At 36.4% G+C, this 12713-nt stretch overlaps 1 protein-coding gene across 1 annotated transcript in view; it reads right to left on the minus strand.

Annotated features, from left to right (window-relative positions):
• The window catches only part of LOC131556056 (L-gulonolactone oxidase-like), a 66464-nt gene extending 54934 nt beyond the window's left edge, over positions 1-11530 (minus strand). Inside the window, exons 1-3 of the mRNA XM_058802447.1 lie at positions 11438-11530; positions 4129-4236; positions 3539-3664 (exon numbers count right to left, since the gene is read on the minus strand). Of these exons, the coding sequence (XP_058658430.1) occupies positions 3539-3664; positions 4129-4236; positions 11438-11461 (258 nt within the window). The 5' untranslated portion in view covers positions 11462-11530. The remainder of the gene's footprint in view (positions 1-3538; positions 3665-4128; positions 4237-11437) is intronic.
• Between the last annotated feature and the right edge of the window lie 1183 nt (positions 11531-12713).

Genomic DNA, 12713 nt, shown 5'->3' on the forward strand with positions numbered 1-12713 from the left:
TTAATTTTGGGGATTTTTTTTGTGATTTTTTTTGTTATTTTTTGGGAGGGATTTTTTTTAATTTTGGGGAATTTTTTATGATTTATTGAGACTTTTTTCGAGGGGATTTTTTTAATTTTGAGGAATTTTTTTTTATTTTTTTATGATTTTTGAAAGGGACTTTTTTTAATTTTGGGGATTTTTTTGTGATTTTTTGGTGATTTTTGGGATGGAATTTTTTTAAATCTGAGGAAATTTTTTGTGATTTTTTTTGTGATTTTTAAGAGGGAATTTGTTTTAATTTTGGGGAAATTTTTTTGAGAATTTTTTTTGATTTATTTGGGAGGGAACTTTTTTGATTTTGAGGAATTTTTTTGTGATTTTTTTTGGTATTTTTGGGGAAATTTTTTTTAATTTTGGGGAATTTTTTTATGATTTATTGTGATTTTTTTCGAGGGAATTATTTTGATTTTGGGGAATTTTTTATGATTTATTGTAGTTTTTTTTTTTGAGGGAATTTTTTTAATTTTGAGGAATCTTTTTTAATTTTTTTATGATTTTTGGGAGGGAATTTTTTTAATTTTGGGGACTTTTTGTGGGTTTTTTGTTATTTTTGGGAGGGAATATTTTTAATTTTGAGGAATTTTTCTGATTTTTTTTGTGATTTTTTTGGGGAGGATATTTTGAATTTTGTGGAATTTTTTTGTGATTTTTTGTGAGTGAATTTTTTTAATTTTGGGGATTTTTTTTGTGATTTATTGGGATTTTTGGGAGGGAATTTTTTTATTTTTTGGGGAATTTTTTGTGATTTTTTTGTTGTTTTTTGGAGGGAATTTTTTTAATTTTGGGGAAATTTTTTGTGATTTATTGTGATTTTTTTGGGGAGGGAATTTTTTAAATTTTGGGGATTTTTTTGTGATTTATTGTGATTTTTATCGAGGGAATTTTTTTAATTTTGGGGAATTTTTTTGTGATTTATTGTGATTTTTATCGAGGGAATTTTATTAATTTTGGGGAATTTTTGTGAGGTTTTTTTTGTGATTTTTGAGAGGGAATTATTTTATTTTTTGAGGAATTTTTTTGTGATTTTTTTTGTGATTTTTAAGAGGGAATTTGTTTTAATTTTGGGGAAATTTTTTTGAGAATTTTTTTTGATTTATTTGGGAGGGAACTTTTTTGATTTTGAGGAATTTTTTTGTGGTTTTTTTTTGGTATTTTTGGGGAAATTTTTTTTTAATTTTGGGGAATTCTTGTGATTTTTTGCGGATTTTTTGGGAGGGAATTTTTTTAATTTTGGGGAAAGTTTTTGTGATTTATTGTGATTTTTATCGAGGGAATTTTATTAATTTTGGGGAATTTTTGTGATTTTTTTTTTGTGATTTTTGGGAGGGAATTTTTTTAATTTTGGGGAATTTTTTGTGAATTTTTTGGTGATTTTTTGGAGGGAATTTTTTAATTTTGGGGAAATTTTTGTGATTTTTTTTGTGATTTTTGGGAGGGAATTATTTTAATTTTTGGGGAATTTTTTTGTGATTTTTTTGAGTTTTTTTGGGGATTATTTTATTTTTTGGGGAAATTTTTATGTGATTTTTTTTGTGATTTTTGGGAGGAAATTTTTGTGATTTTTTTTGTGATTTTTGGGAGGGATTATTTTTAACTTTGGGGAATTTTTTGGTGATTTATTGTGATTTTTATCGAGGGAATTTTTTTAATTTTGGGGAAATTTTTTGTGATTTATTGTGATTTTTTGTGAGGTGTTTTTGTGATTTTTGAGAGGGAATTATTTTATTTTTTGAGGAATTTTTTTGTGATTTTTTTTTGTGATTTTTGGGAAGGAATTTTTTAAATTTTGGGGAATTTTTTGTGGTTTTTTGGTGATTTTTTGGGAGGGAATTTTTTTAATTTTGGGGATTTTTTTGTGATTTATTGGGATTTTTGGGAGGGAATTTTTTTATTTTTTGAGGATTTCTTTGTGATTTTTTTGTGATTTTTGGGAAGGAATTTTTTAATTTTGGGGAATTTTTTTGTGATTTTTTGGGAGGGAATTTTTTTTAATTTTGTGGAATTTTTTTTGTGATTTTTTTTGTTATTTTTGGGAGGGATTTTTTTTAATTTTGGGGAATTTTTTGTGAATTTTTTGGTGATTTTTTGGAGGGAATTTTTTAATTTTGGGGAAATTTTTGTGATTTTTTTTGTGATTTTTTGGGAGGGAATTATTTTAATTTTTGGGGATTTTTTTTGTGATTTTTTTGAGTTTTTTTGGGGATTATTTTATTTTTTGGGGAAATTTTTATGTGATTTTTTTTGTGATTTTTGGGAGGGAATTTTTGTGATATTTTTTGTGATTTTTGGGAGGGATATTTTTTAATTTTGGGGAATTTTTTTGTGATTTTTTATGATTTTTGGGAGGGAATTTTTGTGATTTTTTTTGTGATTCTTGGGGGGGATTTATTTTTTTTATTTTTTTGTCATTTTTTTGTGATTTTGGGGAGAGAATTTTTTTAATTTTGGGGAATTTTTTGTGGGTTTTTTGTGATTTTTTTGGGGGAATTTTGGGGGATTTTTTGTGGGTTTTTTTTGGGGGGGGGAATTTTTTTGTGATTTTTTTTTTGTGATTTTTTGGTGATTTTTTGTGATTTTTTGGGGGAATTTTGGGGGAATTTTTTGTGATTTTTTTTGTGATTTTTTGGTGATTTTTTAAATTTTTTTGGGGAATTTTTTGTGATTTTTTGTGATTTTTTGGGGGGAATTTTGGGGGGATTTTTGGAGGAATTTTTTGTGATTTTTTTTTTTTTTTTGCTATTTTTTGGGGATTTTTTTATTATTTTTTGGGGAATTTTTTGTGGGTTTTTTTGTGATTTTTTGTTTTGTTTTTTTATTATTTTTTGGGGAATTTTTGTGATTTTTTTTGTGATTTTTGGGAGGGAATTTTTTTAATTTTGGGGAATTTTTTTGATGTTTTTGTGACTTTTGGGAGGGAATTTTTGTGCTTTTTTTTGTGATTTCTTGGGAGGGAATTTTTTTGATTTTGGGGAAATTTTTGTGATTTTTTATTGGGATTTTTTTGGGAGGGAATTTGTTTAATTTTGGGAACATTTTTAAAATTTTTTGTGATATTTTGGGGGGAATTTTTTTATTTTTAGAGGAATTTTTGGTGATTTTTTTGGTGATTTTTTTGGGAGGGATTTGTTTGAATTTTGGTGAATTTTTTTGTGATTTTTTTGTGATTTTTGGGAGGGAATTTTTAATTTTTATGGGAAATTTTTTGTGATTTTTTTGTGACTTTTGGGAGGGAATTTTTGTGATTATTTTTTTTTTGTGATCTCTTGGGATGGAATTTTTTCAATTTTGGGGATTTATTTTGTGATTTATTGCGATTTTTGGGGGGGATTTTTTTTTTTTAATTTTGGGGAATTGTTTTGTGATTTTCGGGAGGGAATTTTTTTAATTTTGTGGATTTTTTTTTGGTGATTTTTTGGGGAATTTCAGGGGATTTTCGGGGGAATTTTTGGTGATTTTTTTTCAATTTTCCCGTGCATTTTCCCGGCACGTTCCCGACCTGCAGCACGCGGCTGAGGTGTCCCATGTGGATCATGAAGCCGTCGGTGCAGGCGATGTCCGAGGGGGAGTGGCCGCCCCCGAGCACCTTCACGCGCTTGCCCTGCTGCCGCGCCAGCGCCAGGATCTGCAAAAAAAATCCAAAATCCACCAAAAAAATCCAAAAATAACAGAAACGTCCCCAAAAACCCATCCTAAAATATCAGGAATTTCCTTCCCGATTTTTAGGGAATTTTTCTCTCTGAAATTCCCAATTTTTCCCATTGAAATTCCCAATTTTTCCTTCTGGAATTCCCAATTTTCCCCCATTTCGTGTCAGAATTCACAATTTTTTTATCCCTGCTGGAATTCCTCATTTTCCCCGTTCCGATATCCGATATTTCCAGATTTCCCCCCATTTTTCCCATTGAAATTCCCAATTTTTCCCTCTGAAATTCCCATTTTTCCCCTTGGGCATTCCCAATTTTTTTTCAGTTTTTTCCCATTTCCCTCCATTTTTTTTCCCAACTTTTCCCATTTTTTCCTGTTTTTTCGGGGAATTTTCCCCGGAATTCCGGATTTTCCCGATTTTTGTGGATTTTCCCCAAATACCTGCCGGATGTCGCCGAGGTTCCGGGGTCGGAAGAAGCGCTCGGGGCTGCACCCGAAGGTCCCGGCCCAGTTCTGGAACCTCAGCCCCGCTTGGCCACCGAGCTGCACCTGGGGGAGACCACAACGGGATGGACCCCAAAAATCCCAAAAATCCCCCCAAAAACCAAAAAAAATCACAAAAATCACAAATCCCCAAATGCCCAAAATCCCAAAATTCCAAATTCCCCAACCCCAAATGCCCCAAACCCCCAAAATCCCCAAAATCCCAAATCCCTCAAAACCCCAAATCCCCCAAAATCCCAAATTCCCAAACCCCAAATCCCCAAAGCCCAAAAATCCCAAAATCCCCAAATCCCAAATCCCACAAATCCCCAAAATTGTAAATTCCCCAAATCCCCCAAATCCCAAACCCCCAAAATCCCAAATTCCCAAATCCCCAAACCCCAAAATCCCCAAACCCCAAAATCCCCAAAATTCCAAATTCTCGAAACCCAAATTCCCAAACCCCAAATCCCCAAAATCCCCAAAATTCGAAAACCCCAAACCCCAAATCCCCCAAACCCCAAATTCCAAATTCCCGAACCCCAAATTCCCAAACCCCAAATCCCAAAAATCCCCAAAACCCCCAAAATCCCAAATTCCCCAACCCCAAAACCCCAAATCGCAAAATTCCCAAAAATCCCAAATTCCCGAACCCCAAATCCCCCAAACCCAAACCCCAAAACCCCCAAAATCCCAAATTCCCCAACCCCAAATCCCCAAACCCCCAAACCCCAAAAATCTCCAAAATCCCCAAAATTCCAAATTCCTGAACCCCAAATCCCCCAAAATCCCAAATCCCCAAACCCCAAAATCCCAAAAATCCCAAATCCCCAAACCCCAAATCCCAAAATTCCCAAAATCCACAAATCCCCAAATCCCAAAAATCCCCAAAATTCCAAATTCCCCCAACCCCAAAATCCCCAAAACCCCAAAACCCCAAAAATCCCAAAAATCCCCATAATTCCAAATTCCCAAATCCCCCAAATCCCCAAAATCACCCAAATCCCAAATTCCCGAACCCCAAATCCCCCAAACCCCAAATCCCAAAAATCCCCAAAATTCCGAATTCCCAAACCCCAAATCCCCAAACCCCAAATCCCAAAATTCCCAAAATTCCAAATCCCCAAATCCCCCAACCCCCAAAATTCCAAATTCCTGAACCCCAAATTCCCCAAACCCCAAAATCCCCAAAATCCCAAATTTCCAAATCCCCCAACCCCAAATCCCCAAAATCCCAAAAAATCCCAAATTCCCAAACCCCAAAATTCCCCAAACCCCCAAACCCCAAAATTCCCAAATTCCCAAAATTCAAAATTCTCGAACCCCAAATCCCCAAATTTCCAAATCCCCCAAATCCTGAATTCCCAAATTTTTGGGGATTTTGGGGGGGAAATTTTGGGGGTTTTGGGGGGGAAATTTTGGGTTTTTTTGGGGGGAAATTTTGGGTTTTTTTGGGGGGATATTTTGGGGGTTTTTGGGGGGATTTTGGGGGATTTTTTGGGGCGGTGTTTGGTCATTTTTAATTTTTTTTTTGGTGGATTTTTGGGAATATTTTGGGATTTTTAGGAAAAAATTTTGGGAGTTTTTAGGCGGATTTCAAACAAATTTTTGGGGTTTTTTTTTCCCAAATCCCAAATGCTGCGACCGCCCCTCCCCCACTCCCTTCCCCTCCCCCTCCTGGAACTTAAGGAAAAAAAAAATCCCAAAAAATCCAAATCCCCCTAAAACCCAAAAACTCTCAAAAAATCCTCAAAAAAAACAAAGAAAAAATTTCCCCCAAATGCCCCCAAAACAAACAAAGAAAAAAATCCCTAAAAAATCCGAAAATCACCAAACCCCCCAAAAATCCCAAAAAATTACCCCCCAAAAGCCCCCAAAATCCCAAAAAATTCCCCCCAAAATTCCCCAAAACAATCCCCCAAAAATCCCCCCAAAATCCTCCAAAAATCAAAAAAAATCCCCCCCAAAAAATCCCCCCAAAATCCCCAAAAAAATCCCCCCAAAATCCCAAAAAGTCAAAAAAACCCCCCAAAATCCCCAAAAATTCCCCCCAAAAATCCCCCCGAAATTCCCAAAAAAACCCCAAAAAATCCCCCAAAAAATCCTAAAAAATGCACAAAAAAACCCCAAAAAATAGAAAGAGAAGCCCCAAGAAACAAAAAAAAAATTAAAAATAAAATCCCCCCCCAAAAAATCCTAAAATCCACCAAAAAATCCGGAATGAAAAAAATCCCAAAAACTCTAAAAAATCCTCAAAAAACCAAAGAAAAAATTTCCCCCAAATTCCCCCAAAATGAACAAACAAAAAAATCCCAAAAAATCCCAAAATCACCAAACCCCCCCCAAAAAATGCCCCCGAAATTCCCAAAAAAACCCCAAAAAATCCCCCAAAAAATCCTAAAAAATGCACAAAAAAGACCCAAAAATAGAAAGAGAAGCCCCAAGAAACAAAAAAAAATTAAAAATAAAATCCCCCCCGAAAAAAATCCTAAAATCCACCAAAAAATCTGAAAAAAAATCCCAAAAACTCTAAAAAATCCTCAAAAAACCAAAGAAAAAATTTCCCCCAAATTCTCCCAAAATGAACAAACAAAAAAATCCCAAAAAATCCCAAAATCACCAAACGCCCCCAAAAAACATCCCCCCGAAATTCCCAAAAAAACCCCAAAAAATCCCCCAAAAAATCCTAAAAAATGCACAAAAAAGCCCCAAAAAATAGAAAGAGAAGCCCCAAGAAACAAAAAAAAATTAAAAATAAAATCCCCCCCGAAAAAAATCCTAAAATCCACCAAAAAATCTGAAAAAAAATCCCAAAAGATCGCTCCCAAAATAACAAAAAAAAATCCCCCCAAAAAATCCAACCCACCCCAAAACCCCAAAAATTCCCCCAAAAATTCCCCCAAAAATCCTGAAAATTTCCAAAAACCCCAAAAGATTCTGCCAAAATCCCGAAATCTCAAAAAATAAAATTCCCCCCAAAATCCAAGGAAACGCCTCCTAAAAATCCCCACAAAATTCCCCCAAAATCTCCAAAAATCAGGAAAAAATTCCCCCCAAAATCGTAAAAAGACTCAAAAAATCCCTGAAAATTCCCCCAAAAATTCTGCAAAAAATAAAATGAAAAAAATTAAAAATTCTTCCAAAAATCTCCCCTAAAAAATTTCCTCACATTTCCCCAGAAATCCTCCCCAAAATCCCAAGAAAATTCCCCAAAACTCCCGAGAATTCCCACAAAATTCCAAAAAAATAAAAAACCCAAAAGCCCCCAAAAAATCCAGCAAAAAATCCCGAAAAATCCCAAATCCCATCCTGAAATTTGGGATTTTTCCCCAGAAAAATTTGGAATTTTTACCCAGAAAATTTGGGATTTTCCCCCAGAAAATTTGGAATTTTTCTCCCCAAAATTTGGGATTTTTCCCCAGAAAATTCGGGATTTTGGGGTTTTTTTTCGGGATTTTTGAGATTTATTTAGAGGATTTTTTGGGGCCCGGAGTTTGTTGCAAGTGCAGGAAAAAAACCCCAAAAAAACTCCAAAAAAATCCCAAAATTCCCTCCAGAAAATCCACAAAATCTCCAAAAAAATCTGGAAAATGTCCCCCAAAATCCCCAATTTTACCCCCCAAAAAATGCCGGAAAAATTCCAAAAAATCCCCCCAAGCTTCCCCAAAAATCCCCAAGAAAATCCCACCAAAAACCCAAAAAATCCCCAAAAATCGGCAAAAATCCCCCCTGAAATTCCGGAAAAAATCCACAAAAACCCCTCCAAAAATCCAAAAACTTCCCCCAAAATTCCTCCCGAGAAACCCCGAGAAAATCCCGAATAAAACCCCCAAAAATCCCGAAAAATCCGGCAAAAAAATCCCAAAACGCTCCCAAAAATTCCCCCAAAATTCCAATTTTTCGCCTTAAAATTCCCTTTTTGCCCCCCCGAAATTTGGGATTTTTCCCCAGAAAATTTGGGATTTTTCCCCCCGAAATTTGGGATTTTTCCCCAGAAAATTTGGGATTTTTCCCCCCGAAATTTGGGATTTTTCCCCAGAAAATTTGGGATTTTTCCCTCCGAAATTTGGGATTTTTCCCCCCGAAATTTGGGATTTTTCCCCCCGAAATTTGGGATTTTTCCCCAGAAAATTTGGGATTTTTCCCCCCGAAATTTGGGATTTTTCCCTCCGAAATTTGGGATTTTTCCCCAGAAAATTTGGGATTTTTCCCTCCGAAATTTGGGATTTTTCCCCCCAAAATTTGGGATTTTTCCCCCCGAAATTTGGGATTTTTCCCTCCGAAATTTGGGATTTTTCCCCATAAAATTTGGGAGTTTTCCCTCCGAAATTTGGGATTTTTCCCCCCGAAATTTGGGATTTTTCCCCCAAAATTTGGGATTTTTCCCCCCGAAATTTGGGATTTTTCCCCAGAAAATTTGGGATTTTTCCCCCCGAAATTTGGGATTTTTCCCCCCAAAATTTGGGATTTTTCCCCAGAAAATTTGGGATTTTTCCCCCCGAAATTTGGGATTTTTCCCCCCAAAATTTGGGATTTTTCCCTCCGAAATTTGGGATTTTTCCCCAGAAAATTTGGGATTTTTCCCTCCGAAATTTGGGATTTTTCCCCAGAAAATTTGGGATTTTTCCCCCCGAAATTTGGGATTTTTCCCTCGGAAATTTGGGATTTTTCCCCCCGAAATTTGGGATTTTTCCCCAGAAAATTTGGGATTTTTCCCCCCGAAATTTGGGATTTTTCCCCCTGAAATTTGGGATTTTTCCCCCCGAAATTTGGGATTTTTCCCCAGAAAATTTGGGATTTTTCCCCCCAAAATTTGGGATTTTTCCCCAGAAAATTTGGGATTTTTCCCCAGAAAATTTGGGATTTTTCCCCCAAAATTTGGGATTTTTCCCCCCGAAATTTGGGATTTTTCCCCAGAAAATTTGGGATTTTTCCCCAGAAAATTTGGGATTTTTCCCTCCGAAATTTGGGATTTTTCCCCCCGAAATTTGGGATTTTTCCCCCCAAAATTTGGGATTTTTCCCCCCGAAATTTGGGATTTTTCCCTCCGAAATTTGGGATTTTTCCCCCCGAAATTTGGGATTTTTCCCCCCGAAATTTGGGATTTTTCCCCCAAAATTTGGGATTTTTCCCCCCGAAATTTGGGATTTTTCCCCAGAAAATTTGGGATTTTTCCCCCCGAAATTTGGGATTTTTCCCCCCAAAATTTGGGATTTTTCCCCAGAAAATTTGGGATTTTTCCCCCCGAAATTTGGGATTTTTCCCCAGAAAATTTGGGATTTTTCCCCCCGAAATTTGGGATTTTTCCCCCCAAAATTTGGGATTTTTCCCTCCGAAATTTGGGATTTTTCCCCAGAAAATTTGGGATTTTTCCCTCCGAAATTTGGGATTTTTCCCCAGAAAATTTGGGATTTTTCCCCCCGAAATTTGGGATTTTTCCCTCGGAAATTTGGGATTTTTCCCCCCGAAATTTGGGATTTTTCCCCAGAAAATTTGGGATTTTTCCCCCCGAAATTTGGGATTTTTCCCCCTGAAATTTGGGATTTTTCCCCCCGAAATTTGGGATTTTTCCCCAGAAAATTTGGGATTTTTCCCCCCAAAATTTGGGATTTTTCCCCAGAAAATTTGGGATTTTTCCCCAGAAAATTTGGGATTTTTCCCCCAAAATTTGGGATTTTTCCCCCCGAAATTTGGGATTTTTCCCCAGAAAATTTGGGATTTTTCCCTCCGAAATTTGGGATTTTTCCCCCCGAAATTTGGGATTTTTCCCCCCGAAATTTGGGATTTTTCCCCAGAAAATTTGGGATTTTTCCCCCCGAAATTTGGGATTTTTCCCCCCAAAATTTGGGATTTTTCCCTCCGAAATTTGGGATTTTTCCCCAGAAAATTTGGGATTTTTCCCTCCGAAATTTGGGATTTTTCCCCAGAAAATTTGGGATTTTTCCCCCCGAAATTTGGGATTTTTCCCTCGGAAATTTGGGATTTTTCCCTCCGAAATTTGGGATTTTTCCCCAGAAAATTTGGGATTTTTCCCCCCGAAATTTGGGATTTTTCCCCCCAAAATTTGGGATTTTTCCCCAGAAAATTTGGGATTTTTCCCCAGAAAATTTGGGATTTTTCCCCCAAAATTTGGGATTTTTCCCCCCGAAATTTGGGATTTTTCCCCAGAAAATTTGGGATTTTTCCCTCCGAAATTTGGGATTTTTCCCCCCGAAATTTGGGATTTTTCCCCCCAAAATTTGGGATTTTTCCCTCCGAAATTTGGGATTTTTCCCCCCGAAATTTGGGATTTTTCCCCCCGAAATTTGGGATTTTTCCCCCCGAAATTTGGGATTTTTCCCCAGAAAATTTGGGATTTTTCCCCCCGAAATTTGGGATTTTTCCCCAGAAAATTTGGGATTTTTCCCTCCGAAATTTGGGATTTTTCCCCCCGAAATTTGGGATTTTTCCCCAGAAAATTTGGGATTTTTCCCCCCGAAATTTGGGATTTTTCCCCAGAAAATTTGGGATTTTTCCCCCCGAAATTTGGGATTTTTCCCCAGAAAATTTGGGATTTTTCCCCCCGAAATTTGGGATTTTTCCCCAGAAAATTTGGGATTTTTCCCCCCGAAATTTGGGATTTTTCCCCAGAAAATTTGGGATTTTTCCCTCCGAAATTTGGGATTTTTACCTCCGAAATTTGGGATTTTTCCCCAGAAAATTTGGGATTTTTCCCCAGAAAATTTGGGATTTTCCCCCCGAAATTTGGGATTTTTCCCCCCGAAATTTGGGATTTTTCCCCCCGAAATTTGGGATTTTTCCCCAGAAAATTTGGGATTTTTCCCCCCGAAATTTGGGATTTTTCCCCCCGAAATTTGGGATTTTTCCCCCCGAAATTTGGGATTTTTCCCCAGAAAATTTGGGATTTTTCCCCCCGAAATTTGGGATTTTTCCCCAGAAAATTTGGGATTTTTCCCTCCGAAATTTGGGATTTTTCCCTCCGAAATTTGGGATTTTTCCCCAGAAAATTTGGGATTTTTCCCCCCGAAATTTGGGATTTTTCCCCAGAAAATTTGGGATTTTTCCCTCCGAAATTTGGGATTTTTCCCCAGAAAATTTGGGATTTTTCCCCCAAAATTTGGGATTTTTCCCCCCGAAATTTGGGATTTTTCCCCAGAAAATTTGGGATTTTTCCCCCCGAAATTTGGGATTTTTCCCCAGAAAATTTGGGATTTTTCCCCAGAAAATTTGGGATTTTTCCCCCCAAAAATTGGGATTTTTTTCTCACCTCGCTGGAGCCGCTCCCTTCCATGAATTTTTTGAAATTTTTGGAATTTTGGGGGATTTTTTTGGAATTTTTTGGGATTTTTTGGGGTTTTTGGGCGTTGCCGAGGGCTCCGAGGTCGCTGCTGCCGGGGCTGGGCGGAAATGGGGAGAAAAATGGGAATTTGGCGATTTTGGGGATTTGGGGATTTTTGGGAATTGCGAAATTCCCGGGAGGAGCGAAAAGGCGGAGCGGAGCCGGAATGGGAATCCCAATTGGGGAAAATTGGGAAAAATTGGGAAAAAAAGTGGGAAAAAATCTCAATTTTTTGGGGGGAAAAATGAGAAAAAATTGGGAAAAAATTGGGAAAAAATTCCAAATTTTTCGAGGTAAAATTGGGGAAAAATGCTCAATTTTTGGGGGGAAAATGGGAAGAAAATTGGGAAAAGATTGGGGAAAAATGGGGAAAAAATCCCAAATTTTGGGGGGGGATAATTGGGGGGAAATTCTCAACTTTTTGGGGGGAAAATGGGAAAAAGATTGGGAAAAAATTGGGAAAAAATTGGGAAAAAAGTTCCAAATTTTTCGAGGTAAAATTAGAGGAAAATGGGAAAAAAATTGGGACAAAAATTGGGAAAAATGGGAGTAAATCCCAAATATTTTTAGGGAAAAATTTGGAATAAATCCCAAATTTGGGGGAAAATTCTCAACTTTTTTGGGAGAAAAATGGAAAGAATTGGGAAAAATGGGGAAAAAATTGGGGAAAAATTGGGAAAAAATTCCAAATTTTTCGAGGTAAAATTGGGGGAAAATGCTCAATTTTTGGGGGGAAAATGGGGAAAAATTGGGAAAAATGGGGAGTAAATTCCAAACTTTTTTGGGGGAAAAAAATCTCCATTTTTTTGGGAAGAAATGGGAAAAAATTCCAAATAAATCCCAAATTTTGGGGGAGAAAATGGGGAAAAATTGGGAAGAATGGGGAATAAATCTCAATTTTTTGGATGGAAATTCGGGAAAAAATTGGGAAAAAATTCCAAATTTTTCGGGGTAAAATTGGGGAAAATTTGCAAATTTTGGGGGGGGGGAAATTGGGAAAAATCCCAAATTTTTGGGGAGAAAATTCTCAAACTTTTGGGGAAAAATAGGAAAAAGAATTGGGAAAATATTGGGGAAAATGGGAGTAAATCCCAAACATTTTTGGGGAAAAAATGGGGAATAAATCCCAAATTTGGGGGAAAATTCTCAACTTTTTGGGGGGAAAATGGGGAAAAAATTGGGGAAAAATTGGGAAAAAATTGGG

This window comes from Ammospiza caudacuta, chromosome 3 (genome assembly GCF_027887145.1).
Source record: "Ammospiza caudacuta isolate bAmmCau1 chromosome 3, bAmmCau1.pri, whole genome shotgun sequence".
NCBI classification, from domain to species: domain Eukaryota; kingdom Metazoa; phylum Chordata; class Aves; order Passeriformes; family Passerellidae; genus Ammospiza; species Ammospiza caudacuta.